At 34.8% G+C, this 24,078-nt stretch overlaps 1 protein-coding gene across 2 annotated transcripts in view; it reads left to right on the forward strand.

The window, feature by feature from the left end:
• The first annotated feature begins 5,301 nt into the window (after positions 1–5,301).
• The window catches only part of LOC117324142 (arachidonate 8S-lipoxygenase-like), a 29,864-nt gene continuing 11,087 nt past the window's right edge, over positions 5,302–24,078 (forward strand). Inside the window, exons 1-8 of one of the 2 annotated variants that reach the window (XM_033879812.1) lie at positions 5,302–5,421; positions 6,938–7,021; positions 7,873–7,934; positions 8,140–8,184; positions 9,299–9,427; positions 12,269–12,360; positions 13,432–13,591; positions 13,740–13,835. In XM_033879812.1, the coding sequence (XP_033735703.1) occupies positions 6,946–7,021; positions 7,873–7,934; positions 8,140–8,184; positions 9,299–9,427; positions 12,269–12,360; positions 13,432–13,591; positions 13,740–13,835 (660 nt within the window). In that variant the 5' untranslated portion in view covers positions 5,302–5,421; positions 6,938–6,945. Of the gene's footprint in view, positions 5,422–6,937; positions 7,022–7,872; positions 7,935–8,139; positions 8,185–8,314; positions 8,818–9,298; positions 9,428–12,268; positions 12,361–13,431; positions 13,592–13,739; positions 13,836–24,078 lie in introns of those variants that run through there. The other variant, XM_033879813.1, reaches the window with a different exon arrangement.

Here is a 24,078-nt window from a genome sequence, read left to right on the forward strand (position 1 = left end):
CAAAATAATTCAGACATATGTTGTAAATTAAGTTTTCCTGCTATCATACCTCTTCTGTGGGCTTCCATTTTTCGCTGTAGGCTAAACTAAATTTCCTATGTAAACACACCTTCGGCAAATCCGGAAATTTAAAATCCGGAATCAATTTATTAATTTTTAGCTCACCTGCCCGAAGGGCAAGTGCGCTTATGCCGTGGTGCGGCGTCCGTCGTCCGTCCGTCTGTCCATCCGTCCGTCCGTCCGTCCGGTCGTCCGTCCGGCGTCAACTTTTCATTTAAACAACTTCTTCTCAATAACCAAGATACCCAGGGACTTGATATTGGGCATGTAGCATGCTGGGATAAAGGGCTACCAAGTTTGTTCAAATAAATGACCTTCACCTTCATTCAAGGTCACTGGGTCAAATAGGCTATAATCTTCAAACAACTTCTTCTCAATAAACAAGAGGCCCAGGGACTTGATATTGGGCATGTAGCATGCAGGGATGAAGGGCTACCATGTTTGTTCAAATAAATGACCTTGACCTTCATTCAAGGTCACATGGGTCAAATAGGCTATAATCTTCAAACAACTTCTTCTCAATAACCAAGAGGCCCAGGGACTTGATATTGGGCCTGTAGCATGCTGGGATAAAGGGCTACCAAGTTTGCTCAAATAAATGACCTTGACCTTTATTCAAGGTCACATGGCTCAAAATGGCTAAAATCTTTAAACAACTTCTTACCAATTACCAAGAGGCCCTGGGACTTGATATTAGGTATGTAGCTTGCCATGGTGGAGGGCTACGAAGTTTGTTCAAATGAATGACCTTGACCTTCATTCAAGGTCACATGGGTCAAATAGGCTAAAATCTTCAAACGACTTCTTCTCAATAACTAAGCAGCCCAGGGACTTAATATTAGGCCTGTAGCATGTGGGGTGAAGGGCTACCAAGTTTGTTCAAATGAATGACCTTGACCTACATTCAAGGTCAAATAGCCTGAATTCTTTAAACAATGATTTCTCGTTAGCAAAGAGACCCGATAATAGGCCAGTTGTGTACTGGAATGAAGAACTAGAAAATTTATTGACAGGAAGAAACTTAGCCTCGCTGATATTTGAATAAAGTGGTTATCAGCATAGTATCTGCAGAAATAACCTAAATCAACTTCAAAGTTGCTGTAGTGCCAGGTGAGCGATACAGGCCCATTGGGCATCTTGTTGTTTTAACAAATGTGAAGCCTGTATGTACTACTTCACACTGAATATACCAATTATAGTGTACATTTATTTTTTCATTTTTTATGCATATCATAATACAGGAGTTATTTACTTAACAAAAAAATTGCCCATGGCCAGCCTGTCCTACTGTAGTCTGCTACCTAAGCTCCGGCATCCCAAAACCTGCCACTTCGATTTCCTCCTTTTGATATGAAGATTTAATAGTGTTTATAAATGAAGCCGTAAATACCTTACCAGGCAACCAAATTGTTAGAGTTTTACATGAAAAAAAATAATTACGCAAACACTAAATTTGAGTTAAACATTTTTGTTTTATCATATAGATTCTACAATTTTCAAAAATGGTTAATCAAAACTTTCAATTCAGTGAGTTTTAGCCCTATTTTTTCTGTCGACTTTCAGTACAGTTTCCCCTAGACAAAAAAAAGTGTTTTCTAAAAATTTCAGTGGTTCATCTATTTTCCCAAATGGAAAACAGTAATAAGATAACTACTAAGTATATTGAACTGAAGGTTAAATGTAGTGTGGAAGTGTGAAGTTTTCATATATAGTTCGGTTCATCGAGCCACTTGTTCAACTTTAATATGGATAAGAAACATATATACATACAATAGGATCAGTCGATATACTATACGACGTGGAACATACTATTGGAGAGATTGTATATTAATCTTAATAGCGGTGACAATTTCACTTAAACTCCAATTTCCCCGTTTCTTGAGACAACGATTTTTTAAACGTCTCTTCAAGGTACGGTAGCTGCAAAATCATTTGGAATACTTATGCATACAACACATAAAATAAAATAAATAAATCAATTACCCTCCATAGAACTTCCGAACGCGAAGGAGCGAAGGAGCGAAAATACGATGGCGAAGGAGCGAAAACACGATGGCGAAGGAGCGAGGAAGCGAAGTTCCATCGCTCCTTCATCATCGTGTTTTCGCTCCTTCGCCATCTTATTTTCGCTCCTTCGCTTCTTCGCTCCTTCGCTCCTTCGCCATCGTGTTTTCGCTTCTTCGCTCCTTCGCGTTTAGGTCGAAGGAGCGAAGGAGCGATATTGGAAATTTGGCCCTAACGGAACACCATATATTTCCTTTATACTCGTTTTCTTTTAAGAGTTATATATCAATTTTGTCAATCAATTTCGATTACTATGCACAAAACTCCTAATTACTATTTTTGGGCAGTTTATCTTGTACTGTTCGGAAATATTTTTATGCACATAATTACGAATGAACTGCAATAGGAAGTTGTATTTTTGACCTTCAGAAAATTTCGCTTAATTTAAAAAAAAACCAAACATGTTCTTACTCAAAATCCATCATCCTTTTATCCTCTAGCCTATTCCTAAAGTTTTCAAAACTGTCACTTCTTGCTTCACACATACATGTATGATAGCTGACATATTTTTATCAGCACGTTCATATTTAGTTGTCTCAAAGCAAATGAAGAATTGATATTGTAGCATTTCCCCCCAAAACCAAACTTTTTTTTAATTTTTGGCACAAAAAGGGCGCTATATCCTTGCGCATGTACATGTTTGGACTTAAATGCCCGTTTGTAAATGTAGGACAACGGAGGCTACCAATAGCACATACAAGATATCGTATTTGCTTCTTAGGCCATTTTGAAACCTCACCTTTGTTGAAAAAAAAAAATGCTTCTGCTGTCTGAAGTTTATATTTTGTATAATTATCAAGCTATTCATCGAGAAAGTCACTAACATTTCTTGGAAATGTACCATCCTAAGTGTTTATATATGTATATTTATAGATAGTTAAAATGAAAAACATTTCCGCCAAGGTATATAAGATGCACACTACTCATATTTCCAAGGACAGGTGTACAAAACAGATAACATTTACACCTACGTAGGTGTTACCCAATATCTTATAAGCTAATGTCACCAGCTACAACACAAAAGTAATTAATATTTAAAATACACTTTCGTAGTAATCAGATGTGGTTTTCCTGGGAATATGTATAAATTTCCACATTAATTAAATAGCTAAATATCGAGTAGCACAATATGTCAACTGGTCTATGAAACATCTGATAAGATACTAGTTATTTTTTAATGTTCTTTTCATGCATTAATGCACACATTTGGTAACGAGCCCATGTTACACAGACGGGACAATGGTATTGAATTCCATAATCGTCTACACAGTCTGAAATATAATGTTCTGAATTGTGACTGGGACACTGGTTTGTCGAGTAAGGTAGTATTTATAATGTCAAGATAATCCATTGGTTCCTTTATACAGTTTATTTACAGTAAAATACATACAACTATTTGATGTGCAAAACACGAATCCAGCTTTCGCTCTCTAGTTACATCTTCTGAATCTGACGTGCCTTAAAAGTCTTACAATCTCAACAGCTCGCTCACAGACTTTTAATGGAATCCCAACACGTTCATTCATTCATAATCACAATCTAATTCTACAACAATTTAACGATCAGATGACCTCTCCTGACACTCTCTCCACACCGCAGCACTGACATAACTCATTAACTAGACTCTCTGACCTCTCCATAAATGATTCTCCCTATATTCAAAATTATCACTCTTTCATAAAATATTAGTTTAGTGATAGATACAAGTATAAGTCTAAGGAGAAGCATAAATCCACACTGTGTAGCTGTCCTATACCTCTCGAACTAGGGGCCAAGAGTGCGATCATTCTGAAAGGAAAACCATAAAAATCACAATCGGTCTAAAATGTAAAAGTAAAGAATAAACTTCCCAGCTAAGTATTATGTAGGTATTTCTCACATATGCATAAACAGAACACTCCTGTCAATGTTATGTATGATTTATTAAAGGCTTATCAATAGTCATATTATTTAATTCTAAACTACAATGGTACCTTTGTTAAATCCCGATATGTCATATCGTGTTCACTCAAGTTTTTACAAATTTACTGTCTCGCTGCATGTGAAAAAAAGGAAAACATTTTTTTCAGACAGTTTAAAACATTTTCATTTTCTAAAAGTAATCAAGCTTTTCATGTAAATTATATTGATAATGTCAAGAAAAAGTGTTATTCTTATACTTAATTAGCAAACCTATTAATTTCAAACTGAAAGTAGAATAATCTATTTCACCATGCATCAGAGGTTGATTAAGAACTCTTTTCCTTTTTCGTAACTCTTTTTCGAGTCGACAAAGGCAATTTTTTTTCGCGGTAAAAGACACCATTATTCGTGAGTTATTAGTCGCTTTTCGGGGTCATTCGCCTCTTAGGAAAATACAAAACAGTTTGTTTTACTTTCTTGATCCGAAAATTGCTGTTTTATAAAAATAAATGTTTTAAAAATGGCCCAATCAGCCACCATATTGACGACTGGTAAATAATCCGTGGAAGAATATTTGGATTTACACGTCGAATGGAAAAGTAAATAACGACTTCTGATATAAAGTCTTTAAAGAGGACTATAGAACCTTACCTGGGTCTGAACGTGGATACTCTACTCCACCCCTCATGTAAGAGTTTGGCTGACCAGCACTCAGCAAGAGCCTCGTACTGACCGTCCAAACTCTTACACGAGGATTGAGATATCCTTGACCACGGTACAGACCCATGTTTGAATAAGTAGCAAATTGCAAAGTGTTGTGGATTTTTGCTATTGCGCCATCATGGAAATGTGCGTCGAAATTGATGACATTATCAATTTGTGACGTGGATACGCAATATAAAATGAAGACCTTAGTCTACGCTTTGAGTTCAGATAGGGGAATCCTAGGCATACATGGTTACGGCCCTTATGGAGTAAACAAGTACACGGTTTCGACAAAAAGAGGAAGAAAATGTAATAGAATGTTCAATGGCAAAACTCAAAATCGATAACAGGGATTTAATTTATATATATATAATGACATTCTGCTTCAAAATATCATGGAAAACCTTTTTGACAGTTAGATTATTAACATGTTTTGATGAAATAGCAAAAGCACTTGATCAGTTCTGCCGAGAACTTTTGCGACTTTTCTCCGAATATCAATATATACCATAGATAATCAGTCATGTGGTTATTCGGGGTATCAGGTTATCGGCACCTTTAACATGACGAACAATACTGGATCATTCTCCTGTTACAGGTCCGCATTCCATCGGGTCTATAAATGTCCGTGCATTCATTAATCTTAACACACATTGGGAATCGTCAGTCTACAGAACAACTTGTACACACGTAAGTATTAACTTCGCTAATCATATGTTGCAGGTTATCTACCTCGCTCGTTATGTGTATACTGAAATAATCATATTAATATCATAGTTTCACGTTAGGTCAATGAATATAAATCTCGAAATTTCAAAGTATACGTTATCAATCATTCTGGGCATAAAAATCTTAATATCAATTAATTAATAGTAAATAACTAGAGTATGTCGAATAATGAATATAAAACTTTTTAATTTGTTTTGTAGTTAAAAGCATTTAAGTAGTATCTAAATATTGGAGGTCTTAATTTTATTTTACTCATGCAATATACACTATGTAACACTATACATGTACTGAATGACAGCGCTAAAGTAGATTTTTGAAAGGAGTTATTATTACAGAATATGTAATACTACTGTGGCATCTAAAATGTACTATTATGACATCTTGTTGCTTTTGCTAAATCTTTAAATTTTTATTAAATATTATTTTATTTTATTTTATTTTTATGTTATATTGTACAATCTTATATTCGATATGGTGATATTGTTGCTTTGCTAAATCTTTAAAATATTATTTCAAAACTTGTGTTGTTATATTTCACAATCCATATTTTATATGGCACAATCTTATATCTTCTATGATACAATCTTATATTTTTTTTTTCTTTCTTATAATTGACCATCTTTTGTTTTGTATTCATAATCTTTTGTTTAATATCATAAATATTTATGATATATAACGCAATTATACAATATATGTCATAGTATGTTGAATAAAAAACATAAGATATTGGATATGAAAGAATTAATTCGCAAAATAAATTACAATATGAATAACAATGTGGGGAAATCGCGCATATTTACGTAGATTACGTATCTCTACTCAAACATATCGTGAATGAATCCAAAATCAATAAATCATTTAAACTACCGTTTCATTTTCAATATTATAATCTTGCTAATGTCAGTGTTTAATTGGCTTTCGCGAGATTATTCAATCCGCTGAAATTTGAAAGCTGAGTTATGTGGTCGGAAAAGTATGCCAGCGTACTGCTGTTGTTGTTGGAGATACGGCTGGTAGATACACTTTGTACTCCATATGTTTCTATTTCCGTTTTCAGACTTTAGTCCTACTGAAATGATACTGCACATTTTTTGATAATCAGGAGAGCATTTACATGGCGGACATTTTAGGAAATACATTTAATAATCTGTAACAACCGTGAACCGTCTAAATTGGCGGAAAAAACCTTAGTAGCCATAAATAATAACGTACCTATAAACACGTGCATTCAGTATCAAATTATCGTAATCAATTACGTATTTACGTACACGTGCTTTCCGTACTGATTGTTAATAAAGTTAGAGCCCTTTTTGTTCTTTCCTTCCGTCACAGAATTTCTTAATTTGCAATTTTACACCACAGCTAGGTATGTGTCTTAGATCAGTACTGTACGACATTCAGTCACATCTGGAACAATGCTGTTAATATGGTCTTCCTTTGTATAAATTGATGACAACTAGTGGTTATAACCTTTCAGATTATCTAATGGAGATACGACGCCGCACGACTACACCGAATCGGACAGCTCTTGCTGGCGCTCCGGATGATCGAATCGTTAGAGGTTAGTGTTGGAGATTTTCTTCATTACTAAGTACATTGATGTGAACACTGCTGCTGTGTACAACTAAATGTCAAAATATCATAGAATTTAATCAATGATACAGCAGTTGTTGTTGTTGTTATTGTAAAATGCATCTTTTGTTACAGTCTTTATAGCCGTAAATTGCACTTCCCCGATTTACATTAAAGAGAAAGTGGAAGCATTTTAACCAAATTGATATAAAAACCCTTTCTACCTTTATAACGTAGAACAATAATTCCTCTTCGTGTTCATCTTCACTGTTACAATTTTCCCGGTCCTTGTCCTGACATATCATGCAGGCATCAAGTTACATCCTGATTTCGAGTGGTTACGATTTATTTTCATGGTCCCCACTATAACCAATTCATATCAATTCGATGTTATGTGAACTATATCACTGCGTTTGATAATGAGTTCGTCTAACACGAATAACGATTTAGTGGACATGAGGTTTGTACATATATTTATCTTAAAGGTGTACAGGTATTTTATGTACTCGGTTATCATACCTTTTGCGAGTACTTTTCTAGCAGCTATAAGAAAACAATCTGCAGGATTCGACAAAATTACAGGTTATAACAGTCCTATCATTAAAATCCGTTTCTTTTACACAGTAGACATTTATTAGATTATACTGAAAAATATGTGCTGATATCATTTACTAGTACTCTGACGAACATCCACTCAATTTATCTATTCAATATATATACATATAAAACATAGTAACACAATTGACGATATAACTCGTGCCCTGACCGGGCATATATATATATGTGTGTGTGTGTATATCTGTATACATATATTTAACTGTTTTATTACTATTTCAAAAGATCTCCAAGCTGCGAGAGAAGAGTATCGGTTGGTACAATACGTCCCAGGCCTCCCTTCCTGTGTAAGTATTTTACACCATCATTAATTAGGTAGACGCCTATATATGTACTTCGACAAAATCAGTGACAATGGTGTATGTTATTGAAACATAGATTCAATATGTAACATTTTGATTATTATGTAATCTTCTTGTTTCCAAATAAAATTGTTTTTATCGAAAGTTTTCTGTTTATCTTAATGAATTGATATTCGACTCTATTTTCCAGGCAGCAACACTACCAAAAAGGGAAAAATTTAGCTGGTGCGAATGGGTAAATATTAAATTTCCATTCAGTAATACCAATATAGATTTTAATGAATAATCGCTAAGTTCCAGAAACAATATGCAGATAAGTTGGTTTTAGTGTTTAGTGTATTCCTGCTGTAAACTTTGTTTATGAATTGATACCTAAACTAGACATTTTACAGAGTTGGTAGGACACTAAAAACGATATATTTCCTTAATATTTTCATTTTGTATAATGTTGGATGAATACAACTTTTCGTTACACAAACAAAAGTACAAAAACGTATTTAACGCACCTTTGTACGAGTGACGATATACTGTTGCATGTACTTCAAGAACATACATGTATAACATTTGTTAATTCTTCACTTTATTCTTTTCATATTCTTTTCACCTTTCATAATGCCTGTCCTGCATGTAGGGTGTGAAAAATCATAAGAGGCGACTAAATTTGGGATAGCATATTTTTCTTCTTTTAAGATAACTTTCTTCTTCCTAATGTCTCCCTAGACGATACCTTACGTTTTGCCTTAAGTTGAGTGTTCGCCCCTGTGTGGAAGGCTTTCGGTTCTATCCCGTGACGAGAAATACCAGAGTGTCTTCTGCTTTGCAGTAATAGGGATGACTGGTTCCCCAGTTGCCAGTATAATGTGATCAGGTAGGGTGCTCGATGCCGTCGGCAGTATGCTTCAGTGAGGTAGCACTATAAAGTCGGTATTAGTTTCGTACTATCACCAAGAGACAATACCATAAACTCACAAAACACACACACAAGCACCGCACACATGCATCTCGCACACAGGGGAGTCCTATCTTAATTTACCATAGCTGTTGAAAGGACTTTAACAATACAGTTCCAAACAAACCATATCCTAATGCAGTTATTCAAAGATGCTACATCGCCACAAAAGAGTGACTATTATCAAAACAAGATGTTTGTTTTTATACAATACAAAGTAATAAAGTTTGAGCTTGTGACTTTGCTTATAAAATTAAACCTGGATAACCTTCTTTTCATTCTGAGGAAATTCCCTGGTTCCTCTTATTAATATCTTGAATATGTAAAGTAGATATATTTCCATAACCTAAATACTATCTTATACATTTTTGTAAAAAGCAGGAAATGTTTTCACTTCTAGATTCGAAGTAGGCTTCTAATCGCTCTGTTGGTAATTGGTTTGTTCATCGACCGATTTTTCACTCCGACGTGGAACCAGTTGGCAGACCTTGTGAATGTGTACGGATGGATATTTCCTAAGCCATCGACTGTAAGTATGGAAGGAGTTTACACTGAATTATTTGTCGAGTAACAAATAATGGAACCATATTTCATCACATAGTAATTAATTACCTTAAAAACTGAAACCAGAAATATTTAAAACAATTGTTCATAAAAGAAAAGAAACTATTTAGTTAAACAGAAACAAACAAAAAAACCAAGAAATTCATCCAAATTGGGGTGATTACAACTAGCAGGATATGGATATGGAAAACGTATAAGTATACACATTTACCAGGGAGTGTGCATTATTTCAATAATGATACCAAAACTTTTGAACAAAGCTAATAAATGCTTCAACATGTACCAACTATTCGAAATTGTTATGTGTGAGTAGAGAAACTATAAAATGTCTCGCCGTAGAGATGCATTGGACTCACAGTGAAATCTATACACCTGGAGTTTATCCGTCGACATACACCCATATATAGACAGCGAATGTTCCACGTGCAGAGCAAGGTACACTCATTCTTTTGATGCTTGTTAGTGACAGTCTGAGACTATATTTAAGTAACGATTGTTTGAGCAATTGTTGTTACAGTCCTATAACACACATTGCTATTGGTGACACACATTATAAAGTCTGGTAGTACATTTTTGTCAGCAATAACAATGTGTGTGTTATAGGAATGTAACAACATTTGCTAAAACATTCATTACTTATATTTACGTTTTGATAGAATAATTATGCTTTATTTAGTCATTTCGAACCGATTTTGAACAGCAAATCCAGTGTAGACAACAATGAAGTTGATGACGTCACAATACCAAATGTCGTTATAATCGTATTACAACATTTGCCTTCAGTTCGCATTACATTTGCTAAAGTAAATTTGCTGGTTTTCCTGTGGAATATATATATCATGGGAAGTCTCATCTATACACCCCACAGCTTCCGGTAACTTACCCCCATCTTCCCCGAAGTCTACGCCACTGTTGGGGTGATGGCCATGTAATGTAACCAGCAAAATATGTGTGCAATAACGGCCACGCGCGCGTTACAATACGATGTACTGTTACGTCACTTGTTTAAAAAAAATAACCGTCAATGTGTGATAACACGGATATGTTTAGAACCACATTAGCGTAGTTAGTAACATATTTCTCCTTGAAAAAACATTACAATAAGTGGTTGATGTTTTTTTTGTTGTTTTTTTTTTTTTTCTTTTTTTTTACGGTTCAAAAATTATATTCCCCCAGCTGGAAATATCCTAGATGTGTGTATAAACTTATGGCTAAGCAGTAATTGTATACACACTAAGTCTTCTGTATTTGATAGGAGTTGCCAGGGTTTTGGGGCCCTGGGTTCATCTCCCTGATCAATAGTGTTGTCCTCACGCAGGAAGGCTCTCATACTGTACTTGCAAATAAAACTTATATGTCTATAATATTCATAACGGTATAGTCATTTTTGGAGATATCTTATCATAAAGGTTAAGAGGTAGCAATATTTGGGAAAATTTTGATTGAACAATCAAAGGGGAGTAACTTGTTAAATTGATATGGATACTAAAATACTCAATTAAAGCATGTATATGAATTTAATGAGAAAACAAGAAGTCAAATCATTGAAATTGAAATCATCAAAAAATGAAATTAAATGTTTATCTAATCTTCAGTTTCATTCCTGCATGGGTAGTAAAATAATTGTAAAGACAAGACGTTACATTACAAAAATACAATAAATAATAAAAAAAAAAATTATAAGCACAAAAAAGAGGATGAGAAAAAGGAGAACAATTACATAATAATAATAACTGCACAAGCACACAACGTCTCTTACACATACAGGTACAAGTACAGGCACACCATAAGTCTGTTGGCATATTATGTTTAAACACATATACTCAACTGCTGTTGTATACTAAATTGCTGTATCAAATATTTTTTTCTTTGAATTTCATTTCGCAAAACAATGATCAATTAGAATATGGTATATTTTATTATACTGTATGGATAGCTATAGGTTGGTACACATGTACTAAATTTGTTGATCAAAATTCAATAAGATATACATGAAGTATCAAAATCTCAACAACCTGTGAACTACAACAGCAATGAGTAAAACCAAACTAATTTTCGAACATCACTTTCCAATCCCTCCATATTTGATCAAATTTTTCAAAACAAGCATTTTTGATTGGCAATTCTTTCTCAATATCATATTTGGAACTCAAAAAATCATTCAAACTATTTAGATGTTGTTGTTGTTTTTTCCTAGACGTAGAATATATATAAAATTTCAGATACATAATTAGAAATTTAAGGGAAATGAAAAAGGGTTTGCTTCCCCAAAAACTACTGTTTCTACTCTAAATTGTATCATTTTACTAGTCTTATTATATATTCTTGTTTGTAAATCTTGCCATAATTGAAAAGACTGTGTACATTCCAAGGAAATGTGTACTATGGTTTCGATATCTGTATTGCAGATATTACAAATATTATTGTCTAAGTGGTTGATGTTGACCGGATGGATTACCAGCAATATTATATTATATATGATGACTTAATCCCTATAATCCACCCAGCGCCAACTGTAAAATTCGGTTTATTCAGTGGTTCGTTGTATTCGTTATTTCCTTGGAAAGCATAAAATCGTAATTTACACATTTTTAAAACTTGCATAAGACATTTGAAAGGAAGGTTGATTTTATATTAGCGAATATTGTCACAGAACACTAGCCATCAAATTGTCCAGATGCTAAAAGAATGACGAACAGTTACAGCATTACCACGTGTTCTACTGATCCCTAGTAACGTCGTGGGCTACACCCGACATTGTAATAGCATTGCGTTAGATTGGGACATTGTTTTTTTTCTTTTTCAGATGGATATTTGGAGTGATGATGCGTTCTTTGGAAGGCAGAGATTAGTTGGGGTAAATCCGTTCGTCATTAAACGCTGTATCGCAATACCAAAGTACGTAACAAAACTTACAAAAGAAACAATCTCAACAATGTTAGTAACAATATCAACAATGTACATAACAATACTAACAAAGTAAGTAACATAACTAGCAAAATAAGTATTAATACAAGCAGTGTAAGTAACAATAACAACAGAATAAGTAACAATATCAACAAGGTAACGATACTAACAAAGAAATAACAATATCAATTAAGAAAGTAACACTACTAACAAAGTAAGTAACGATACTAACAAAGTAAGTAACAATAACAACAAAGTAAGTAACAATACTAACAAAGTAAGTAACAATACTAACAAAGTAAGAAACAAAACTAACAAAATAAGTAACAATAACAACAAAGTAAGTAACAATACTAACAAAGTAAGTAACAATACTAACAAAGTAAGTAACAATACTAACAAGGTAAGTAACAATACCAATTAAGAAAGTAACAATACTAACAAAGTAAGTAATGATACTAACAAAGTAAGTAACAATAACAACAAAGTATGTAACAATACTAACAAAGTAAGTAACAATAACAACAAAGTTAGTAACAATATCAACAAAGTAAGTAACAATACTAACAAAGTAAGTAACAATACTAACAAAGTAAGTAACAAAACTAACAAAGTAAGTAACAATACTAACAAAGTAAGTAACAATAACAACAAAGTAAGTAACAATAACAACAAAGTAAGTAACGATACTAACAAAGTAAGTAACAATAACAACAAAGTAAGTAACAATAACAACAAAGTAAGTAACAATACTAACAAAGTAAGTAACAATAACAACAAAGTAAGTAACAATAACAACAAAGTAAGTAACAATAACAACAAAGTAACAATACTAACAGTTAATGATATAAACACATCATCAGTATATATCTATAACTGATCATGAATGATCTGATCAAGTCTTTGTTATATGTTCTGTTTAATCCGATATCTATTCAAGATATTTGCGAAGAAAATTTATTTTATTTGCAATTCTCCATCCACAAATAGTCACTATTTCTATTTCGCTAGTTCGGTGAGTAATACTTTTCAAATTATGTGATGATAATTATCTATTTTCAGTAATATGTTATTGAACATTAACGAGAGGAGGGCTCCCCTGGAGAGAGTATTGCAACAGAAATCTGATGATGAGAATTACACTCTGGATACAGCCATCGAAGATAACAGACTTTTCATCGTGAATTATGACATTCTGAATGGGATGTTTGATCAATTCGGAGTAAGCCTAGTCTCTTTGTCATTAATATATAGGATCCTGTCTGATAGCGCTTCACATGCAACGTGGATCATTAATTTTATTTACAAACAATAAGCGTCAATGCATTATAATAGGACATTATTTACTGTGTTAATGATTGTACTTCCAGGTCTGTGCTCCTATTGCGCTGTTCCTCGTGGATTCTAACGATGAACTGATGCCCGTCGCCATACAGTTACAGCAAGAAGAGGGGGAAAATAACCCGGTAAGATAATGACAATGAAATGAATATAATTCTTAACTTTTAAAAACTTTTGTTTCTTTTTCACCACTGATATACGAGAAATTATCAATTTCATATAAACTTATATTATCACTATTTTTCTTCATCTCTTCAATATACAATTTTTAATCAAATACGCGAGTTACGGCCCCTGACGGGTATACACTGGTGATATCTGCAGGGAACAAAATGTGCCATTATTCCAAAGTTAGGTACCAGAAGTATAAAAAAAATTTGCTGGATAGTGCCAGGTATGTTGTGTTCCAATTTGAACTTAAAATATTAATGAACTTTTCCGAGAAAAGCCCATTTTGAAGCTCGTCAATTTTACATGTACACGTATACAAGTGTGTTTACACGTTCAACGTGAGGACTTGTCACGGTCCTTTATTATGTCATCATAGTCACAGTGTTGTTTGCTTCTTATGACAATTATGGCAAATGTCGAAACGATTAATAAGAGACCTCTTGAAGATTCTTCCAGCTCTAGCAATATCAGTGCTTCACAAATTCATGACAGTAAACAATCCAAGCAGGGCGGTCATTCTGAAACTGAAACTTTCCAGTTTATACAAACATCCACCCCACGGACCTTTCCCCGGGTTATGTCACCTCCAACCTCCAGTATACCAATCGTCCACGGTCAATACCCGTTGCCAGAGGTCTGCTATCATCCGTACCATCCACCACCTGGTTCAGTCTTACTTAGTCAACATTTTGAAATTTACCTGTATTACCTGGCCAACATGTCAAATTTTACACCTGAGTGAGTTTCAGCTATAGTCTGTTCTTACATTTCATGAAAGAAAATTCGAAAATGACAAGTTGAATAGACTTATATAATAAAGATTTGAATGAATTTATGTAGGCTACTTATGATAAAGCTTAGATGTTTGCGGTATTTATTTAATCGACATATATTATGAAACTTAGCTTCATTTCTAGTTTCAAGTTTAAATTGTGCTTTTGATAATAGATGTATTAAATACAATTGTTTTTAATCACTGTTACTTAAATCTGGGTTTACGTTTTTTTTTTGTTTTGTTTTTTTTGGTTTTTTTTTTAACAAAATGACGGATTTGAAAAAAAAACAGATGAAATCTATTCCGTGCATAACTGTATTTATAAAGCATAGACGTTCGCTCTTACGATAAATTAGAACAAAAGTTGTGAATATTTAAACGTCGTCATAGGCTATGTTGTATAAAGGTCTGACATTTTAATATTTAAAGAGAATACATGTTTCTTAAAGTGTACGTCTCACAAGCCGAATAATGCTGGACATTATGTACAATTTTAACAGGTTTTTACCGTAACCCATTGTACATTTGTAATATGATGTGTGACACTCAATAAAATATTATTGTAATGTTGTATTGTATAAAATTATATCAAACCAGCAGCGGATGTGTTTCTTAATGAAGTAAAAAAAATCTATATAATGTCAGTCCTGAAATTAAACTACACGATTTAAATCATTCACCCCCTGTTGTATGTTTTTCCAAAACTTCCCTTTTTGCCATGATGAATCTTTTAAGAAGGAAACACATGTTGAGGACTAAGGTGTATGGCTCATTCCAAATCATAACTTTTCATTACATGTTTAATAAGTGGTTGGTAAAGCCACGCCAATATTTGGATTTTTAAAACGTACATGCATGCTATTTATAAACATGCATGCCATTTATAAACGTGTCTGTTATCCGCTCTCTGTATATAAGTATGGTACGCATTCAGTTAGAATACTGCTCTGAAATATGGTCTCCATATCAAACAACACTCATACACCAGGTTGAAGTAGTACAAAGAATTTTTTTTTTTTTTTTAAGTTTCCGCATTAAATTTAAATTAAACTATAAAATTAAACAGTATAGTCGACGTCCTCTCGTTCGGTTTTCCGGCATCGCTGAGTCCGAAGGAGAAAATACAACCGACTTGATCCTCAAGGCAGCTGCTGAAGCCGACATCCAAATAGAAGCTTCTGACATTGAGCGGTTGCATCGTGTAGGTAAAAAACTACCTAATAGATCGCAGTCAGCCAGGCCTCGTCAGATCATCGCGCGATTAAGGTCGTACGACATTAAACGCTCCGTCCTCAAGAACAAGAAAAATGTCGTGTTAACTCATCGACCAGCCACATCTCTGTTATTCAAGATCTGACGAAGACCCGCAACAAACTTTTCTACTTATGTAGAAAATTGTGCAAATCAGGCAGACTTCATCAGTCTTAGGCTTGAGACGGAATGGTGATGGTTAGAGATCCTGATGGCAATTCTTACCAGATTATCGAGGAACTTGATCTTGTTCGCTTTGGTCACATCATTGAACCAGCGGTTCATAGGGACTCTTAACCTCCACTGGTTCTCGTTATGAGAAGTCATGAGCCCGTCATGACTTTTGTACCTCAAGACATTGTTTCTCGTTTTAATATTCATGTTATATAGTCATCAAATCTCATATAACCACCGACTACTAACTGTAGCTTCCTATATATCAAGTCTTTATTGCAATCGGTCTTCATTTCATCAGAAATAGAATGTGAAACCTATAGAATGATGTATACCAATTGTATATACTAATGTATAGACACGACACAAGTGCCATTTTTTCTCCCCCTTTTTGAATATAAATATGTATATATGTACTACAATCGGTGTAACGATACGGGTTTCGCTCAAGCTTATACATGTGCAAAATAGTCTAGGGTATACAAAATTACAAACGATAATTCGTAATACCATTACTAATATTTAGCACGTCTCTAATGTGTCTACCGGCCTCTACTATGTTTACAAGTCTCTGATTTACCGGTCTCTAGTAAGTTTACATGTCTCTGATTTACCGGTCTCTAGTATGTTTACAGGTCTCTGATTTACCGGTCTCTAGTATGTTTAAAGGTCTCTGATTTACCGGTCTCTAGTAAGTTTACAAAACTCTGATTTACAGGCCTCTACTATGTTTACAAGTCTCTGATTTACCGGTCTCTAGTATGTTTACAGGTCTCTGATTTACAGGTCTCTAGTAAGTTTACAGGTCTCTGATTTACAGGTCTCTAGTAAGTTTACAAAACTCTGATTTACAGGCCTCTACTATGTTTACAAGTCTCTGATTTACCGGTCTCTAGTAAGTTTACAAAACTCTGATTTACAGGTCTCTAGCAAGTTTACATGTCTCTGATTTACCGGTCTATAGTATGTTTACAGGTCTCTGATTTACCGGTCTCTAGTAAGTTTATAAGTCTCTGATTTATAGGTCTCTAGTATGTTTACAGGTCTCTGATTTACAGGTCTCTAGTATGTTTACAGGTCTCTGATTTACCGGTCTCTAGTAAGTTTATAAGTCTCTGATTTACCGGTCTCTAGTAAGTTTACATGTCTCTGATTTACCGGTCTCTAGTATGTTTACAGGTCTCTGATTTACCGGTCTCTAATAAGTTTATAAGTCTCTGATTTACCGGTCTCTAGTAAGTTTACAGGTCTCTGATTTACAGGTCTCTAGTAAGTTTATAAGTCTCTGATTTACAGGTCTCTAGTATGTTTACAGGTCTCTGATTTACAGGTCTCTAGTAAGTTTACATGTCTCTGATTTACAGGTCTCTAGTAAGTTTATAAGTCTCTGATTTACAGGTCTCTAGTATGTTTACAGGTCTCTGATTTACAGGTCTCTAGTAAGTTTACATGTCTCTGATTTACAGGTCTCTAGTAAGTTTACAGGTCTCTGATTTACCAGTCTCTAGTATGTTTACCGGTCTCGAGTATGTTTAGCAGTCTCGGGTATGTTTAGCAGTCTCGAGTATGTTTAGCAGTCTCTAGTATGTTTACCGGTCTCGAGTATGTTTAGCAGTCTCGAGTATGTTTAGCAGTCTCGAGTATGTTTAGCAGTCTCTAGTATGTTTACCGGTCTCTAGCAAGTTTACAGGTCTCTGATTTACCGTTTACCGGTCTCGTATGTTGACCGGTCTCTGCTATGCACATTATCAAGCACATTTTCTTGCCTTATTGAAAGTATACATGATATTTTGTCTCATTTTGTCACATTTGTGAGTGTAGTGAGTGTATCTCTCCCTTTTTCTATGGATATCATTTTATTCCAGACGCTAATTAAAATGCATTCTCTTGCTAATACGTTAGCCATAAAATACGTATATATATATTTATATATACGTCTGGAAATCTTGCAGATTACAATACATACTTGTGATTAATAGCTTTTCTAAGCGCACCTTCCTAAGCGTATCACTTTCCCTCTATACCTTCATTAGGCCATTAATCCTACTAAACCAATCCCCCAACCCTCCCCAATCTTTTGTATCCCTTTCTCACGTCTTAACATCTGTGGTAGTCTTAAATCCCTATTTTGATACGAAATACTTATTTGCTTTAAGCCTCCTTTATATCAAAGTTGCAATTATGATGTCGCGTTTTCCACACGTACTTACCGTGCATCCCGGTTCATACTTGCGGTTTTACCTGTACTACACATACCGTATAACTTAAGATGACTGTTGATTTTTTGTGTCACCGCATTAGAACTGGCATGGGTTTATAGCTCGCTTCCCTCATCCCCCCCCCAAAAAATTACATTATTCTTCCTGTTGATGATAAACTTGTTCTGGTTTTTTTTTGTTCCTATTCTTGACCAACAATGGCTACATAAAGGGCTGTCTAGAGCAGAATAAGCAAAGCACTCATATAGTTAACAACCATTATATCTTATTTTTGTTTTTCTTCACTTGTTCAAAAATATATTTACATATGTTGTGGTTCGTATACTTGTATCTCTGTGGAGATGTTGAAATGAATTCTGGTCCATCAGTGTGTGATTCTAATTTTAAAGTATCCTATTGTACAAATAAGTCTTTAGAAAACAGAAATTTTCGACATTGCTCCGCTATATTGTTAAGAGATTGATACTTCAGATATACATTATGTCTGAGCTTGTTGACTTTGATAAAACGAGAATTGATTTAGCTGTAAATCTCCTTTTCTGCCTCGGTCACGCAGCCATACCAATTATAGTTTGCAGTATAGCTTCTACTAATGTCGTCAGTCTCTGTGTTTTATATGACGTCGCACTATATTTGATATTATTATCAGGTGATAAAGAGCCTTATCCCGGTCCAGTGTCATTATTATCTCTGCCCTCTAGCGACTCCAGCATCATCTCGTCTGCTTATTCCACTGACGACATTTCCTTGCTTGCTAAGCCATACTTTTCCTTCGTCAACTTTAATATCCAAAGTCTCTTACCAAAAATTGGAACTCTTCAGTTCGAATTACTTCATCACTCTGATCTTGTCTTTACCGAAACTTGGCTAAAGAAACTGATCTTGCGCAAGAGCTTGGCTTTCCAGGCTTTCACACTCCATTTCACCAATGTAGACCAGAAAGACTTGGAGGTGGAGTCTCTGTTTACGTAAGGGACGACGTCCATATTAAACGAAGACAAGATCTCGAGATCCCTTCCGTTGAATCAGTATGGGTCGAGTTGCATGTCTCTGGTACGATTTTGTTACTTGGAGCCTTTTACAGACCTCCTAACTCTCCAATATCGCTCTGGCAAAACATTGAACACTCGATAGATCTTGCTTTTAACACGAACTGTAATAATATCATTAGCACAGGTGACTTCAATGTCGACTACTCTAAACAAAATCCCCATACGCGCTACTCGGCCAATATTATAACAAATTATAACCTTGTGCAGATGGTCACAGAACCCACTCACTATACCAGTACATCCAATTCATTAATTGATCTGATTTTAGTTAATAATATAAATATTATAAAAGAGATACCACTGCCCTACTTACTGTTTCTTGTATTTTCCCAAATCACACCCTCCTTCTTTCAAACGTCATATATGGCTCTTCGAACGTGGCGATTATAATAAATATCACGATAAATTAAGAAATGTCTGTTGGGTGTCAACTCTAAACAAACCAAACTTAGATGAATCAGTTGATGCATTTAATGATATTATATTCGCTATTGCCCGGGAATGCATTCCTAATAGATATGTAACCATTAGGCAAAGTGATCCCCCTGGATGTGTAACTCATTCGTAAACGTAGACGATTACATAGGAAGGCTAAAAACCATAACACAGTCGTTGCTTGGAACAATTTTAAGCATATCCGTAACAAATGTGTCAATTGTGTGCGTCAAGCAAGGTCGAGGTTCTATAGCAAGCTTTCAACTAAACTTTATAATGCTAACAATCAAAGGGATCGGTGGAAAATAGCCCAATCTGTTTTGGACGCTAATTTCACCAAGTACTCTATTCCTAGTATCAACCATGAAAGGCGTCAGTATCTTGACGATGCCGGCAAGGCGGAGGCCTTCAATTCTTATTGTTCAATTCTTATTGTTCTTCTCAGTATGTAGTGAACGACTCAGGAATTCCTACTCTAGTCATCCACAACATACCCGAGAATACTTTAAACAATCTTATTATATCTGAAGACGATATCAAAGATGCGATATCTTGCTAGGACATCTCCAAGGTAGTTGGCCCTGTTCTCATGTGTCCGCGCCTACTCAAAAAAGCTTCACATATCCTTTGTTATCCCCTGTCAATCTTATTTAACAAATCTTTGTCTACGAACACTTTTCCGGAATTGTGGAAAAAAGCGAATGTTAGTCCTATTCACAAAAACTCCGATCGTAGTAGTATTAAGAATTACCGCCCTATATCATTATTAAGTATAATTGGAAAATTGATGGAAAGATGTGTTTATAAACATGTTTATAATTTTCTTAATACTGATAATATCATTACAAACCACCAATCTGGTTTTGTAGCAGGTGACTCTACATAGGGGATAATACGTTGTTTTGAGTGGCTATACTGGAGATGTTCTAATAGCCGGTATAGTCACGAAAAACAACGTGCTATCCCCATTCTAACACGTGTACTGTCAAATATACGTACAAACATTGTTTTACATTGCTACAACTACGCTGTAAAGTACTCTGTGACCTCCACTAGTGACGTGTCATACTATACCGGACTGACCAATCAGAAAGAAGCTTTTAAAGTCGGTCATTTGGTCACGCCCATAATCGCGAGAGTTCGATCTGTATGTTGACGAAGCGGTGCATATGGATTGTTGTGAAAGTCCTGTTACCGAAGATTTAACGACACATTTGGATTTACGCAGTATGCATAACGACATGAACGTTTTAAAAATGTCAGAGTTGATGTGTGTTTCTACAAGCTAAACCTTTATGTGAAAGTTGTGTGCACTTGTTTCATTTCATTTCGGATTTTACTTGGCTAGATGCCTACACACGGACGAAATGAACGTTTCAATCAATAAATGACGGTAAAGAATGATGTTAACGATTTTTGTTAAATTTATTCAGTTAATTCATTCTTTTCGATTTCTTCACTTTCGATTCCAATCTCATGGGTCATCAATCATAAATGGTGCAGGGTGTTGAATATTTCGCTACGAGTCGAACTTGACACCATATTGTTTTGATTAGAAACGGGGCGTGGCTTAACACGATAGATCATGGTTCTATCGCAGATTAGAACATGGTCCGTAACCAATCAAAACACGCGTTGCAAACGAATCTTGTTAGAATAAAAATCAATTGCTATGTATATCTTATGACATAGGTAAAGCCATCGACAATGGTAAAGAAGTAAGAGAAGTGTTTTTTTGTGATGTAAGCAAGGCATTTGACCGTGTGTGGCATCGCGGTCTTGTATGTAAACTTTCTTCAGTGGGAATTCGAGGGAATCTATTTGTTTGGTTTGCTAACAATCTTTCCAATAGGAAACAGAGAGTGGTCTTAAATGGAAGCTCTTCTAGTTGGCTTAATATAAATGTAGGCGTTCCTCAAAGATACATCCTTGGGCTTCTTCTTTTCCTTATCTATATTAATGATATTGTTGAAAATATTCAAGCAACAGTAAAGTTATTTGCTGACGACAATACTTTATATCTTATTGTAGATACACCTCTTAATGCTTCTCGCATTTTACAAACGATCTATTGTTGGTACAAGAATGGTTTTCAAAGTGGTTGGTAGATTTTAACCCTAATAAAATGGAGAGTCTCGTAGTAAGTAAAAGAGTTAACAAACCTCCTCATCCGGTTCTCACACGCATCATCACATGTATTAGCATATAGTGTGCCCTGTTCAAAATTCGAATTCCGCACCATGTTAAAATTCATATATTATCATTGGCTAAACAATAAAATAAAAACAAATGTATATAAATGTAAGAGTATCTCAAACATAAAGACGGCGCGTGGAGCTCCACATGTGTAACAACGTAAAGTGTGTGAATCAAACCAAAAACATGTATCACTTTTACAATTAGGCTAACATTTATTAAGTATTAATCGATATAAAATTATAGATATACAACAGCAGCAATTTATATTTACACAAAGGAAATAGTTTAGCAAGTTACTTACCTAAATACGAAGGAGTTATGTGTGTCCACACTATGATTATACAGCCACCAGTCTCATGGTACAGCAACTGGTCACTTTCTTTGTTCGAGTGGCGCGAAAATGTGATGACGTAGTTGAGGCTATCGTATTTTGTATATATACACACGTGTTACCGTCTTATCTACTAACTGGCTTAGTAAACTAACTTTGGCAGATCGTTTTACTAGCTACACATTGAGTTATACTAGCTTCAATAGTCTACCTGACTAGGCAATTCTCTCAGTGTAAATGATATCCCTATTTCTGAAGTTAATTCTCAACACCTAGGTGTTACTATCTCAAACAACGATGATTGGAAACAGCATATTGACGATATTATTGTTAAAGTGTCATATCGCATTAACATTTTTAGAAAATTGAAATTTAAAGTCGACAGACGAAGTCTGCAACAGATGCATTTGTCTTTTATTCGTGCCTTGTTGGAATACGCCGATGTCGTATGGGACAACCTCACAATAGAATATGTAAAAAAAAGTTAGAGTGTGTCCAACTTGAAGCTATTAGAATAATATGTGGTGCTACGGAACAATAAACTAGCTAGTCATGATTCCCTTTACCTGGAAACTGGAATAGAGACATTGTCGAAAAGAAGACGCAAACATAAAATTATCCACCTTCATAAAATCATTCATGGACTGACACCAAGCTATTTGACAGAAATACTACCTAATCGAATCAATGAAATACATGATCATAATACACGCCAATCTCAAAATATTGCTAACCTACAGGCCAGGACCATTTTTTATCATAACACTTTCTTTCCTCTTACTATTAACTTATGGAATAATTTGCCTCCTAATATAAAAGTTAATCCTTCCATTTCATTCCTGAAACTTCATCTCAATTCTGGAAAATTGAAAATTCCCATGTACTATTTTACTGGAAAACGATTGGGTCAAATTTATTATGCCAGACTTCGCTTGAAATGTAGCTCTCTTCGGGATCACCTATTTCGCAAAAATTGATTGAAAATCCTTTCTGTACTTGCGGTCAAATAGAAACTGTAAAGCACTATCTCCAATGAGTGCAATAAGTATAGTATGCTACGCCGTCAATATATCAATCATATCAACAACCTGTCTTTAGACCTCCTCCTCCAAGGTGATTCGTCGCGTACCGAGGCAGAAAACGTTAATACTTTTAATGCTGTTCAAGCATTCATTGTAAAAAGTAAATGCTTTGATTCTGTATGAGGCTATTTATCATATCAAAATCTATATCTTCTAATCCTTATCTACAGCTGTCACTACTTTACGAGGGTTTACGAGTGTGTGTTGTACTCTACTCCTCCAAGAAATTTATTCCACCAACCCCCCCCCCCCCTCCCCCCCCCCCCCCCCCCCCCTTCTACCCCTTCTCGTTCCAATGTTTTCTCTTCTATTCAACTACATTTTTGTTAATGTATTAATGTTATTACTGTTTTACTATTATAACGACAGTATTATCTTTCTTCTGCTGATTTTACAACCTACGGGCCTGGAGTCATGTTGACCCATGTACATACAAAATGTATGTCCGTGGCTCACCATGACATATTTTCTGTTTATCATGCCTGTTACAAAAGAGAAGACGGATTAATATAAGTACGTAGGTACTTCTTTCCGAATTCTCTGTTATTCTCTGTTTATGTATTATCTTATTGTCATTTTGAACAAAAAAAAAATACTATTTAAACCAAATACGCAGTTATCAAAGCAAACCTTATCATTTAAAGAGCTGAAAACGCAGGAATATCATCGAGCAGGTAAT

This window comes from Pecten maximus, chromosome 3 (assembly GCF_902652985.1).
Source record: "Pecten maximus chromosome 3, xPecMax1.1, whole genome shotgun sequence".
Lineage (NCBI taxonomy): Eukaryota > Metazoa > Mollusca > Bivalvia > Pectinida > Pectinidae > Pecten > Pecten maximus.